Here is a 15,040-nt window from a genome sequence, read left to right on the forward strand (position 1 = left end):
CAACTCTGCAATATACCGAATTCACACCAAGTCATATTCTGCTGAATTCCTGAATTTAATCAACCGATTGTAAGAGGCGAATGAGGCCAATTGGCACAAAGTCTCTATAAAAAAACTAAAAGGGAAAAGTTGAATTCACCGTGCTTTCTTGTATGCGTGGCAGTGAATTTTGATGCGTACAGTATACAATACCCTCCGGATGTAGCTAGATTCATCAAAAAGCATAACAACGATGATAATGTGATCTTTTGAACGAATTTGTTCTCGATCAATTATGTCATAGATTCAAACCGGTGGAATAGTTGAACAAACCGATTAGTTCCGAAGAGTGCCAACCCTTCCGTTAGCAAACCAATTTTACGTAACACTCAAACGGAAGATTCAAGCAAACAATATCGTGGCAAAAACGCAACATTAGCTCTGATTGATACGGCCACCTGGTGCAAGACTGCACAGAAGGATTGTAGAAAATACTTCATAAACGTAGAATTTCATAAAAAAATAACATTTCAATCATCTTTTCGAAAATTGACATTTGAAATGATACTTTTTTAATGCATTCCTTTAGAAAGTGGCAATGTGAAGTTGTTTATTTAGTACACTGTTGTACTACCTAGCTGGTACGGTACTACCTAGCCCAGCTGGAACCATACATCAGCAAACACCCAAAACAACTCCTAATCATATGAGTTTGCGAATCAACGAAGATAAAATCATCAATAACAAGAGTTGGTTGAGTGATAAGGACCAAATAAGGATATCACTTTGATTCATCTTCGCGAGGAATTCTGGTTGAATTCCTTCCAATGCACGGAAAGTTTTAATGGAGCATTTGTACGGCTAGTCTCATGATGTGCAGTTGATTTGGCTTTATTGAAATCATCCCTTCTGTTTCTAACAAGGTACGAGGGATGATCCTAATTTTAAACCGAAAGGGATGTGAGTTTCTTGTTGGACCATGTTTTTGAAAAGTTTTCCAATCAACACATGAACAAATATCCCTGCTTTTTTCTTGTTTCTTCTTTAAAAGTGTGAAGCACAAATAATACATAAAATTCAAACAACACAACAGTCAAATGAACGGAGTGAATAATAGCACACAAAGCAGCTCATTTGTTACATTAAAATAATTTTATTGCTACATAATAACAACCCATTTCCGGACAGAAAACACTCGACGGCACGGCACGAAATCTAACACAGCATCACCATTAGGATCGAACCCGTGGCCACCACTAGCGTCGTGTCCGCTGTTCTGTCAGCTCCGATAACCGCTTGGCGCCCCATTCATTAGCCTATCGTAGCTCGAATCTCGACGGGTGAAACATTGATAACATTTGATCACTTTGTTGGGCGGGCTCCTATCATCTCACAATACCTCTCAGCCTCAGCCGCCCTCTGATAGATCCCCCATTCCGCCCGTCTCCACTCGTCTATCGGCCGTAAATTTCCACGATAAAGTTGTATCCGTGACCGCGCTGAGATTTCAGATGGACCGTCGTATAGTTGTAACCGATACCACCGGCATACAGGCTGGCATATCCGCCCTTCCCATTGGTGTACTGGTCCACGACGGAGATGGCGGAAATGTTGCGTCCCACCTGGCCCTGTTATCGTGCAGGCATGGAAGACCGGCGTTAGTTAAATTGGTGTTTCATTTCCCTCGTTTTATTGTTGCGAAAACACTCACCTTCAGCGGATACACGAGATCAATCGATTTAACCTGCAGAATGGTGCCCGACCGGACGGCAATCGTGCGGTTCAGCAGCACGTCCCGCGGATCCCGAACGCCCCAGAAATAGTTGTTGCTCTGGCTGGCGACCAGACAAGCGAACAGCAGTACGGCGGCAACGACGGCTAGTCCTTTCATGGTTACGACAGTGTTTTAACGACAGCAGCGACGCACAAAATGCACAATTAGTGGACACCACAGCGGTATGGTTGCAACGCGAATGCTGTTCGGATACTGCGCGAACGATTGTTGGTACGATCGTCTCGCGATTGGACTATTTATAATGCAAAAATCTCGGTGCCCGCTATCGTTTATCTTATCAGTGCGCGCTGGCCACCTCAGAAGCTCAGAATCCAATGGCTTGGGTGTCTTGTTTTTTATTTTTATTTTTTTTGCCTACACACTCTCCGAAGTAGAGCCTCGTGTCATCAACCACACAATCATACTGCATGCTGCTGGAGCTGATAAGTCAGATAATAAAAGAAGCAAATCAGCACCTGGAAGACACTGTACACGGCGGCCACTGATCGTTTGGTATGGGACATTGAAAAACACTTTATCTACTTCCGTTCCACTGGTGCACGGAGCGGTCCCACAGAGATGACTCAGTGACCGGATGACCGTCAAATGGGTTGTGCTGTATTGTTGAACTGGGTTGTCTTGCTACCGTTGCGCGATAAGCGGTCACACTTCAATCAAGGAGCACAGATTGTGCGGTTGGGATTATTAGATTTGAGTGATGGCTTTCTCTGACTCAGTAATGTGAGATATACGATCTTGGGGGATTTACAGTAGCTCACCAAATAGATGATACGGGTAGATTTACAAAAGGATTGGAAGAGATTTATCTATCGCCGACAAATTGCTTGCACTGCTTATTGTTTTCCGAGAGACACATTCCTTTTGACCGTAATTATTATTCTTAGTTTCATGGAATTCTTATCGATCAAAACATAAACTTTTCATTATTTATATGCAGTCCGTGTGAGACAAGGACCACTAAAAAAACAGGGACCACTGATACTCTTGTTCTATTTTAGTGTAACGTCCTACGCGGACATGCTGGCCGGCCTATACAGGCTTTCGATACTTATTTAGTACCACCCAGCCAGATAGCCAAATCTTTGCTAGGGGGGAACGGTCCATCTGAAACTTGAACCCATGACGGGCATGTTGTTACGTCGTACGAGTTGACGATTGTACCGCGGGATCACCCCCGTTACTCGTAAAAACTAAACTATGAGGTCGAGTATGGTACATTACTGTAACGTAATGTTCTTGTTTCTAATTTTTGGTTTTTATTATTAATGTCCAATAAACTAAGTAAATGGGATAGTAATAGGAAAACTGAATATTTGAAGATGCATGTTGTTAAGAAACAATTAAAACATGAAAAAAGATTAATGCTAATAAAGTAAAAAAATATATCAATTATGCGCAAACAACCACAGTTTAGAGCATACTGAATTGAAGTATATTAGTTACTACTTACACACAAAAGGGCTGACCTCATGCCAATCAATAAAAAAGGCGTCAAATAAAGGATTTTTGTAATCTCTCACTATAGAGCGTTACTTTTTCACTCCATAGTGAGACGATGTAGGTTAGTGAGTTGATGTTAGGTACGGATAGCTTGGATGATTTTTGTACCGTGTTGGTTTTTTCGCACACTTTGCACCGACGTAGCAATTCATCGATGTAGGCGTGTGACGTAAAACGACAACCATGTCTACCTCAAACAAACATACGAATAATAATATGTTGTGTAATGTTTATGAAGTGATATAAATAGTTTAAAGATTAAATACGTACAAGTAAGCTTAAAATTTATTGCAGCAGCTTCCATGGTATGTTAGTACGGGCAGACAGTGGATCACGCACCGCTGCCAGACTGATATCGTCATTGGCCGCATGGTGTACTTTTGATGTCTGGATTGCGGCAGGACGACACCAACATATCCAGGACCCTACAGGAAGCAGTTTCATTTGAAATTCTCAACATCTGCGTCACCTATTTGCCCTTATATTGTCGGAGGGAATGTCCCAGAATCCTCTTTTATTGTAGGACGCAAACGTGAAACGATTTTCTGAAGGGCAAAATCAGAGCCGGTGCACTGTACACACTCGGAGCAGAATCGGCTGCTGCGAACTGTCAAGCACCTCAAAGTGCAGCGACTCATTGATCAGCACCTGCGCTAAATCGCGCCGCAGAAGACGCTGACGATGTTTCCTGTATGCCGCAGTTATTCGACTTTATGCAGATAGGACCAGACCTGCTACAATGCGCCTTATACGTTGCCGAAATATTTTCATTGGTGGACGATGAGCACTTTTATGCTATCGATGTGCTGGATTACATATTAGTATACGTGAACCGATTAAAAAACGAATAACGAATTACGATGTAATTACCGCAGCAGTGGATAGCTACGGTTGGACAGAACAATCCAGCCGAGAGGAGACACATGGACAGATCTTTTTCATTGATGGACACCGGGAAGCCGTTTCTGTTCGAAACTATACTTGCGTACACGCGATTCTAATCGGAAATTGCAATCGCAGTGAATCCGATTGGAATTGCTGGTCTGCTACTGACCGGGGGACGTACGCTACACTCTATATTCAAGCTATCGCTAAACATGGACGCTAACAGTTCCTGTAACATCTATGTCAGCACAGGCCGAATTGATGCAACAGACATCACTGATCTTATGGAATTTCTTTAAAAATAGTAACAATAATTAAATATTTATTTTAACCTTCACAAAGCTGCCACGGGTCTCATAATAGGCTCTTGGGGGCCGCATGCGGCCTGCGGGTCGTAGTTTGGAGACCCCTGCTCTAGAAGCTCGCGCCCTCGATCGCGCCCTGCAGGACGATATGGGAAACCGCCGAACGTTCGGTGATAAGGTGGTGGTGGTATGTGGCGACTTTCGACAGATACTGTCAATCGTTCCGCGTGGTACCAACGTCCAAGTCCTGCAGCAGTGCATCCGGCGGAGCATGCTGAGGAGCAAATGTAAGGTATTGTGTTGCGGGAAAACATACGTGTGCCGACAGCCTAAACTGTTCAAGATGCTGAAGAGCGGAAAGAGTTCGCAAAATTTCTGCTCTGCATCAACGTGAGTCATACGACGTACGGCATACGACATTCCCGGGATTCGATAAGGCGTATGCCAAGTTACCACGGGACTTGATGTTACCTGGAACATATGACCCGAAAGGTAAAGTAAATTTATCGCAAACAGTGTTAAGTTTGATAAAAAATATTTATTCCAGCCGGTACACCGTCCACAATTCAATTTGTAGTATATTGAATAAAAGAAAATTATGAAATCATAATCATATACACTGCAATGTTTGTTTTAAATAATATTAGCACACAAAAAAATCTTTTACAAAGGATTCAACAACAAAATTATTGATTGAAGTGCAATTCTTATATCGTTGATAAGATGTATACGTCCCAATAAACGTTGCGTAGCCCTGTAACCGGGCCATTTTAACTAGTTTTAAAAAAAAACCCTAAAAAAATAACAGATTAAAAAATTTCCAAAAAACACCATTTTGCTTGTTGCTTCGACACATAAAATAATCAAATATGAATACGCACTGTAAACGATAAAATGTGCTTAAATATGATATACACTCTCTGAACAATGCATTCACCGGTTTTTTCCCTATCAAAATGAATGTTTCCACAGCACAGATGCACGCTCTCTTGGTGCATCGATTATCAGCCCTTCCGATGTGTAATCGATACGAAAAGCCAAACACTATCCTGGGAGCATTTTTCCTTTTCTGTTTTTCTTTCTCTCTCCCTCTCTCTCTCTCTCTCTCTCTCTCTCTCTCTCTCTCTCTCTCTCTCTCTCTCTTTCCCTCCAGAACACAACTTCGCCAGGTCAATGTTTTACTTTCCGCTGCATAATCCTTTCAATATTGCTCTTCTCTTTGCTAGAAACGAGTGTGTTAGCCTGGCGCATGGATGGTTCCGTCCTTTTTTTTTGCTATAGCCTTTTCCCTATATTTTCCATATTTCCATATCGATGTTCGTGCTGGTGACACAACTTTCGTGGTCCAGAAATAACCACCCAACTAATCCCACGGCCGGCATAGCAATGGACGCAATGGAAAGCGTGGAGGAAGAAGCGTGTACATTATCGTAATGAAACCCCCGCAATGCCGAAATAGACAGACAGACAGACACGACACGCCACAAGTTGATCAATTGAAACTGCGACTGTATCACTTGGTTTGAGTTTAATTGTTTTACCTAAAATCGTTTGACCTTTTTGGATCGTTTCTTGGAAAGTGCCGTGGCTTTAAAGTTACACCTTTGGTGGAAAGATGTACCGAAAGAAAAGGGTATTCTTCGAATCTGGTTTGGCTTGACATTGGGTGACGATTATCGCTGCTAAGCCGTGGCTAGTTTAGTGTTGAGTGATTGTTTCATTCATTTAAATTTATTTTTAGTCCGTATTTCATCAATGAGATAGCAGAGCTCAGTTATGGGCAACCCAGACAAGCTTTTACTTAATGTCGTGAATGGAACAATAACTCGCCCACGTAAAGATTGATTGATGATCATGCAACAGCGTAATAGAGGCTTAAATCATACGACCGAAACCTTCATGTAAATTTAATTTCACACTTAAAACAACAAATAAAATCGTTAAACAAAATACTACAAATAAATTGTATTTAGTTCGCAAAATCTGTTGCAAACAAGGTATTTCTCCATGTTGTATGAAAGCGTTACTAAGCGTTACAACAAAGCACGCAGCCAAAGTGTATGTACGCAGCCAAAAAACAGTTGCTGATTGATATGCAAAGCCAGCCGTTTGTGGCTGTTTCTTCATGTCACTGCTAATGCTGCTCAATATTGTAATAAGCCATCGTACCGAGTCACGAAGTCAAACGATCATATTTCATACATTCAAAGCTACAATATTATTATTGCATCACTTACAATTCCTGCTTCCGTTGCTGCTGCTGCTGCTGCTGTTAAGTGAAAGCGTCAAACAAACAAGGCACCTCCTCCATCCAGTATTGGTTGGCAAATAGAGAAGGCAGAGCGTATTACACTGTACGCTGAACAAAAAGCCGAAAACAATTAGCAAACTTAATTGTGCGACTAATTGACGCACTGTTTGCTGCCGCGTTCGTGTTCGGTCGCATTGTCTTCGCCGTACCATAGCTAGACAGTGGCCACCCAGCCAGCAACCCCCTTTCGCATAACAAGCCGAGCGACAGTTTAGCAAAGCATAATTGGACGGTAGTGTTGGAGCGATCATTTGCATTAAGCGGCTGTGACTGCTCTGCATTAACTCGTCGTGGTGCTGGTGACACGGTGTGGACACATTGCAAAACAATAACTACAGTGTGAGAGGGAATTCGTCTTCGGTTTGCTGTTTGCAATATCCTTCGTAAACGTTCGTTGTTTGACAAAGGGTTTCCTTTTTCGCTTATGTTTTAAACAGTCTATCGTTTTATTTACATTAAATCATCTACCAATAATAACGCTATTATTTGCGTTCCAGCTGTTTAATGTAAGGCTTTTATAGTTGCCTAGAAATGTAAACGGAACCTTTTCAATTTCTCTGTTCACAGGCTTCACTGTTCCAGCGTCATAGTTCACAGTTGGAAGGAATTGTTACCGTAGCTGCCAGTAGATTTGTCAACCCCTTTGAAGACCGTTTGCAGGGCTAGGAATAATGTGAAACAATCATTGATTAATTATCAAAGCATTGTGCTCGTCATCGTCTCTTGTGGAACGCTAGTGCCACGTGGCCAGGTAGTTTGGTGTTTGGTAGCTAAAGCAATAGAAAGGGCAAAGAAAATGAGGGTCTCAAACCATATTGAAAGCTGGCTGAGGCTGGGTTTAGAAAATCCAACTAAATCCAATATTGTAGTGGGTTGACATTACACTGGCACGCTGGTGGTTTGTATGTTTGTACTGGCATGTTCCTAGAAACGTACCATTCCAACAGACGCACAACATACGCGTGATTTAGTAAATGTTTTGTTGCCAACACCATTATTGCTAGTGGCGCAATCGAATCATTCTCCTTCATCAAAAAGGCACCCGCCAAAAAACACAAACGGGGGAACGGGGTCGAACGCGACACTCACGTTCATCGTAGTCCGGCACACAGGGGCGAGGCGTGATCGGAAAAGCCAAACAAATACTATCACACACACACGCGCACACACATATTCTCCATGAAAGCCCGTCAAATCGGGCAACAACAATAGCTATTATCAGGCATTATTTATCATTCCGCAAATAATCCTCACGCGTATCCCTGAAAGCACCGCGCAGAACCGCACCCCACCCCACCCTATTTGCCCTCCCGCGCTTGCACACGGACGGTGATGGCGGCAGCACACACGGTTCCAATGGCACATTTTATTGGTGTACACATTTTGGGCAGGAATCGTACCGAATGCGGGAATGCGTGACTATGACCTGATTAGAGGCGCTTATGCATCTACGCGAACCAATCACATGGAAGCGCCCAGTAGCTTGACGACGCGTTTGCAATCCGCGTCGAGAGCCCGCCGGGCAAGCGAGGTGTGAAGAAGCGGTGGGGAAAAGAAACAACCATCATACACACTACATATTATGGCCCCGCTATTGTGTTTTGGGTAGCAATAGAGTGCTTTATTACCGAAATATTCTTCCTGCCCACACACACACACACTAATCTCATTATTGGTGTGGCAGCGGGATTGTTAAAGGATTGTTTGGATATTGCTTGCCGGTGGCGCAAAGCAGCGAGTGTCTTAAATCGCTCCTATTCATTGCTTTCCTTTCTACGTTATTGTGTCTGTGAGGTTCAACTAGCCCCATCCACACGCTCGCTACAGTCCATTGAAGTTGACTATTTGTACAGCGGCACGGGGAATCTGCGTTGCGGTTATAATGCTAGCCTAAGCTTCTTTTAATTTGATTTTAATTTCAACAGTGCACTGTGCACTGCGCTGCAGTTGACTAATGCAAAAAGCACAACAACAGCAAACAGCAAACTAATCCCAACGCTCAACAACCACTTGTTGAGAGCGTTAATGAGCTTTTATAGCTTGCGATCATGTTCAAGCAGAATGGAATTGAATTTTGTTGTTGTTTTTTTGCTTATCACCCCAAAAAAAGCAATCAAAACACGTTAAATTCAATTTCACTATAACGTGTGTATGTGCGCATATTAGCCAAGTGCGTAAGGAAGCGATAATACTATCAATATGTCGAATGAAATTGAGTTCGACAAAATTGCCAATATTCTGGGTCGAGAGATTTAGACAGGATAAATCTAATACTCCCGATCGCTTATGAACGATGATGATTATGGCACACAAGCACACTCCAATTTATCTAAAATAATCCCTCATCTTGCGTGGCATTGAAAAGGATCCCACACAACCACGCGTCAACATATTGACAAACAGTGTTCAGGGTGGTTCGTGCATGCTTTTGTTCCCGTCGTGTCCTATAAAAGCGAACCACATATTGTTCTTGCAGCTCAATTTACTTCGCCCCTTCCCGGTTGGATTCCTCAGCCGGCTGTGGCCAGCTGTATGCAGACGAGAAGAAAAGGATCGTTAAAATTTACTGCCCCGCGCACACCATAAGGCGACGGTGGCAGTGCAAAATCCCGTACGGGACAGTGAAAATCCTGCTACTGCACCGAAGATTATTACCCCGCCAAGGAGCTAATTTTATCGCTGCTAGCAAAAACGTTCGATGTGTGAGCACGCTTAGAAGGATAGATGGGACCGATGACGGCGTTGGTCAGTAATGATGGTACGATGGTAAAAGCAGTCACATACTTCTAGCACTCCATTGTAAAGGAAAACCCTCAGGGAGAGGAGGTTGCTGGTTGGATACAGCCGGGGTTAAAAGGAACGGACGATCAGAGTTAACACGCTGGTGGTGTACATAAAATTTAATGAAGTTTACGCGGTTTACGCGTCGAAGAGATGGCACCCTTCCATTGCCGCCTCTGTCTTGAGACAGCAGAGCAGTTAGCATCCTTAATTGTCCCTTCCTCAGCCCAGCCAAGTCAGGTCGATCATTTCCTTGCCGTGATGACTTCTTATGAACTTTTAACTTCCGCAGCTAATTGGCGTGAGTGGTTGTTTCGGGTTAGAAAGCACAGCAAAGCGGTTTCCTACGAGGAAATTGTAATGCTTTTTTGCTCTGCTTCTCAAGTGTTCTCTGGATATTTCAAGGAGAGTGCGGGTAATTGTCTCGCGCTGCTCAAAGTATACTTGTGCCAATTTGCCACAAACTCCACTTCTACACACGTGTGCTGGGGGTGCTTCAATGGCTGCAATTATCAATGTGGTGAGATGTGATTTTTTAACGGCATTTTTTAAGATGTGGTATGTCAGAAACGATCATGAGGATATCTTCTGGAGGAGCAAACCCCACAAACATGTGACATCCTTTTCCACCTCGGAGCCGGAATGTAGGAAACAGCACGCGTGGGAATCGATGAGGATTCAAATACCCAAAAGCGACAGACAGAAAATGAATGGCAGCACGGGGTTATACGGACAGCAGAGGTAATCTAGTACGGATACCACTAAAATTGTCAATATTTCTCATGTAAAATGAATTGATAAATTAATTATTTCTTTAGCAATAAGGCGTAGTCATAAGTTTACCGAATTAGAGCAAGGAGGTTTACACTTTAGAATTTGTTTTTATTTCTGCTGATTATTCATTTATGAGTATGTTTATTTCTCTTTATTAGGGTTTTTTATCTTTTCAATATGATTAGTTTACAGTTTGTTCTCGAGTTACGCGGTTTTCTAAATTTGACAGATCAAATGTTAAATCAGTACAATTTGCTTCAAGAATGGTCCAATGTAGCATAAATTGCATTTTTGCTAATAAAATTAATCCACTTATAAGCGAAATATATCAGAATATTCTGCACAATTCGTATCAAACAAATGATAAATTGTATAAAAGTACTAAATGGAATAAAAAATACAATTTTTTAGTATTTTGGTTCAAAACCGCTAAATTCAACTTACGCGGATTCCTCGGGAACGCACAAACCGCGTAACTCGGGAACAGACTGTATATCTTAATTTGAATTCCTTTTTTTTATTACTGTTTGAATACTACTTTCATTCTGTTCTCACTATATTTCTTTGTAATTATTATGAATTGTCTATTATAATAAGTTTATTATGTTTTTTGGAAACAGTTCTATAGTTCGATATTTCCGGTCTTGCGTTTCGAAGACTTCGAAGTTTCAACAGGCAAGATTTAAAATATTCCTATCCATCAATACTATCATAATGTATGACTTATAATCTGTACTTTTTCATACGCTGACCTCATAAGGATATTAAATTCCATACGCTAGGCTACTACGGTATGCATTTTTTTCCTTTACAGGGTTTCCCACGATTTATTGGTTGGTTCCCACGATTTATTGGTGCGTTCCCACGATTTTTTGGTCATTTCCCATAATTTTTTGGTAGCAACCCACGATTTATTGGTCGGTTCCCAAATATTATTGGTCGGTTCCCAAATATTATTGGTCGTTTCCCAAATATTATTGGTCGGTATTATATTATATTATATTTGGGAACCGACCAATAATATTTGGGAAACGACCAATAATATTTGGGAACCGACCAATAATATTTGGGAACCGACCAATAAATCGTGGGTTGCTACCAAAAAATTATGGGAAATGACCAAAAAATCGTGGGAACGCACCAATAAATCGTGGGAACCAACCAATAAATCGTGGGAAACCCTGTATAGGATGAACTCGCTTCCCGATAATCCGTAGGAGCTATACCATTTTTTGAAAGATTTGGAGGAACACGGCTTCAAAATTCTTTTGTCATCGAAAAATTATATAAAAGTCTTCGGAAGTTAAGTCTGACGGAATAAATTATTTGAGCAATACTAATCCAACTACAACTAAACGAAGATTGCAACGATATTGCAACCGTTGCACAATATTTATTTATTTGAAAAGGGTCGTATGGGTTTGCACCCCTCCTTTTTTTTGTTGAAAAAAAAATCCGGAAAATTCGATTTTAAAATGATTTCCATTTTTGATCATCTATCTGCCCAGCGAATGAATGGGCAATGGTTTAATCGATAATTGAGATGCTGCCGTAAAGCGTACCACACGAAAAAAAACACACTCGAATTGAGTGCTTCATTTTATACGATTTCAAATAAAATCCATACCATGACCCTATAGCCCCATCATCCCTCTACATTGTTTAGAGCTATTATTCCATTCCACTTTGGTGGCTGCCAACAAAAATGCTGATATTAACTTTTTGGCATACTTTTTTGTTTTGCGCTCACTCACTGGTGGTGTAATTGTGTGCATGATTTTTTATCAAAATATTTGACACACACACTCGCACAAACACCGACGGTACGAGATTTTCCACTTGCCGAAGTTTATTTCACTGCTGCAGCAATGTCTGTTTTTTTCTTCTTCTCTTCAACGTCCACCATAAAGCCGGCTCTTAAGCGTGGCTGTTGCATGCCTTGTTTCCAGCCTAAGGGAGCCCAACAGACTCGCACACGCTACACATGCTTTCGTCTATGATGATGTGTTTTGCGTTTTTTTTGTCTCATTCTTCCTTCTACTATATTAACATACCTTCACACCCACACCCCCTCACCCTCATTATTCGGAGGCTGGGGGGAAACACCCACAGAGGTTGTACGAAGATCGGCAGCATAACGACACTTTTCAAACAAATGACACCCACACTGCCATGACGAACGACACCGCTTCGCTTCCGGCCTCGAGCGACCGACGAACGCGGTATGACGAGGAAAAAGAAAAAAAGATTCGTCCTCCTTCCCTGTTTGGTTGTCTTTTGTTGATGTTTCGTTTCACTATATTGCCATTCCACGATCGGAGTGCTGAACTGCGAACAGCCAAAAAAGCACTTACGCGAACGGACGCGCACCAAACACACACACACGGAGGCGCGTGCATACGCGAGGCTTCGAAATATCGGTTCGCCGAAAGGAAAACCCCAAAATGAACACATCACCGCTGAGAAACATAAAAATCACGTCCGTCAGTTAGCAGCCCTGAATGCTTTTTGCTGGGCATGGGGATGATTGGAGATGCTTGAATTTCCACACTCCCCCCCCCCTCCCTCTGCTCTCTGGTTCACGTTCACAATCTCCTCGCGCGCGCACAAACACACACGATATCGTTCGGCGACTACCACCTGCCAGCGGATTTGTGCGTCGGTTTATTTGCCGGTGAATCGTTGGTGAATTTTTGCGTTACGATTGCATTCCTTGCATAATCACGATGGTAAGGAAGCCTCTCACAAAACCACACCACCACCGTCACCGCTGTGGGAGTGCAATTTCGGTTATGATAAGGTGATAAAAAAACCGGGTACACACATGTGAGCGCCACTGGTTACTGGAGTGATTGAGTTATAAATTGCTTTTTCTCTCTCTCTCTCTCTCTCTCTCTCTCTCTCTCTCTCTCTCTATCGGGTAATTTCGACTATCTCGAACACGCAGCCACGCGAGCTGATTTGCGTGGAAGGGTTGTTTGGTGGAATAAATTTTGATGTAATGTTTGTGTTGAATCTTTATTATATCATACTTTATTATATTTTGTGCTATTGTTAATAATGAATTATTGGTATTTAATCATTAAACATAGAAAGTGCAATTTAACTTGTAATGTTATAAACATGATTTATAGTTGTTCTGTAGTAAGTTGTAACTCGATTAGTAGTCGTAAGGTTTTCATCTCTTGAACTACATGACATTGCTGTAACGATTGCGTTTTCACTGGTGACAACCAGCTTTGTAAGCCTAAAGATTCAATCGATGCACCATCATTCGAACACAGAAAATTCACTACCAAACACTAAACTCCAAACGTTGACACGGTCGCCCATTTTGCATAACATCAACACTGACGACAATGATCCAAACGGCAATGACGAGACAATGACTACGCAAGCGGATCTGCTGCTGCTGCTGCTGCTCCCGCCCCGAAAGGATATGCGCACACACTTCAAAGGCTCTCGTAGATGGATGTAATGCAATTGTCACGCCATCCCCGGCGCTCCCGTCGTGGTTCGCGCGTAACATCCCCTCACCGGAGCGGGGTTCGTCCCGAAAAACCATTAAAAAACATTTACCTCACACACAACAACGACGGTTGTTGCTCAACGTGCACACCGTGCCGGAAGTGTGTGTGTGCGCGTGTGATTATGCTCAGTGTTTTTTTGTATACTTCGAATCACTCTCGTTCCTGTTTCTGTTCCACTGCGTCACTAAGCGTTCAACGGCGACTACGCAAGCATTTCACTTCGGACGGTAACATCGGGAACTGTTAACGATCAGCGTCACAGCCAACGGAAAGATGAATGCAGCCATCCTCTCAACCAGACCAAATTATGCAAGTAATAAGGGATAATGAATTTCGGCTACACATCATCAGCATCGCCACTGTTTGGAACGACAGCCACAAGCGACACTGAACGACGAGCTGTTCGCAAGACTGGGAATCATCTTCTTCCAACATCGATACCATGAACCCATAGCGCATCCTTTCGACGATTCACACTCACCCTTTGAGCGTTCAACTTTGAAGATGCTCTCGGGATGACCACAAAGTGGACGATGATGGCTATTGGGATCAATTAGGTTCATGAGGGTGTAACGGCCAAAGGGCAATCAAACGCTCGTCAATCGGCAGCTTATGGCCCTTTCTCGTCGGCTGTGATTTATGCGTATCATTGAGAGCGGTCCTTGCCCAAACTGGATCGCAGCCCGCAGTTGCTCAAACGGGACCGAAAGTTTGCGCCCATTGCTTCTTGGCTCGGTGCCAAGGTTCCGTCAATGGACTCTCTCTCTAACCTTCATTACACAACCAGGGCATGCTAACAATGCGTGAAAACAAGACCTGAAAGCGCAAGTAGGATTGATGCAGTTTATGGCAGAAAGCGTTCATCCTTCCTCTCGATGGAGCAGCTTCATTAAGTGCGACACAATAAATGCTATAAACTGCAGCATCGAGTCATTATTAAGCGGGTATCGCGTCAAGAGAAAACTCATCTCAAAACAGTTTCGCAACAGGCAAAACATTGAAAAGAGGAAGAAAAAAGACTCAATATTCTTTGCAACTTTGAACAAAAAAACACGAAAAGAATCGCCCGTACTCAATCCTTTTGTCGTCGAATGCACTCATCTGTGTTTGGTTTTTTCATTTCCTGGCTGGCCTGGGGCAGGCCAAGAAGGACGGATGGACGATTACGGATTGACGCGGA

The 15,040-nt window shown here is 42.6% G+C and overlaps 2 protein-coding genes across 2 annotated transcripts in view; both read right to left on the reverse strand.

Moving 5' to 3' along the window:
- LOC120953704 (helicostatins) overlaps positions 1-15,040 on the reverse strand; it is a 29,017-nt gene that overhangs the window by 3,681 nt on the left and 10,296 nt on the right. The gene's annotated exons all lie outside the window — the stretch shown is intronic.
- LOC120953705 (probable salivary secreted peptide) lies at positions 1,110-1,997 on the reverse strand. Its single transcript, XM_040373879.2, has 2 exons — positions 1,691-1,997; positions 1,110-1,607 (listed from the first exon to the last, which is right to left on the reverse strand). The coding sequence occupies exons 1-2, from the start codon at positions 1,868-1,870 to the stop codon at positions 1,434-1,436; spliced, it is 354 nt and encodes a 117-aa protein (XP_040229813.1). The 5' UTR covers positions 1,871-1,997; the 3' UTR covers positions 1,110-1,433.

The sequence above is a fragment of the Anopheles coluzzii genome, chromosome 2 (genome assembly GCF_943734685.1).
Source record: "Anopheles coluzzii chromosome 2, AcolN3, whole genome shotgun sequence".
In the NCBI taxonomy this organism is placed as follows: Eukaryota; Metazoa; Arthropoda; class Insecta; order Diptera; family Culicidae; genus Anopheles; species Anopheles coluzzii.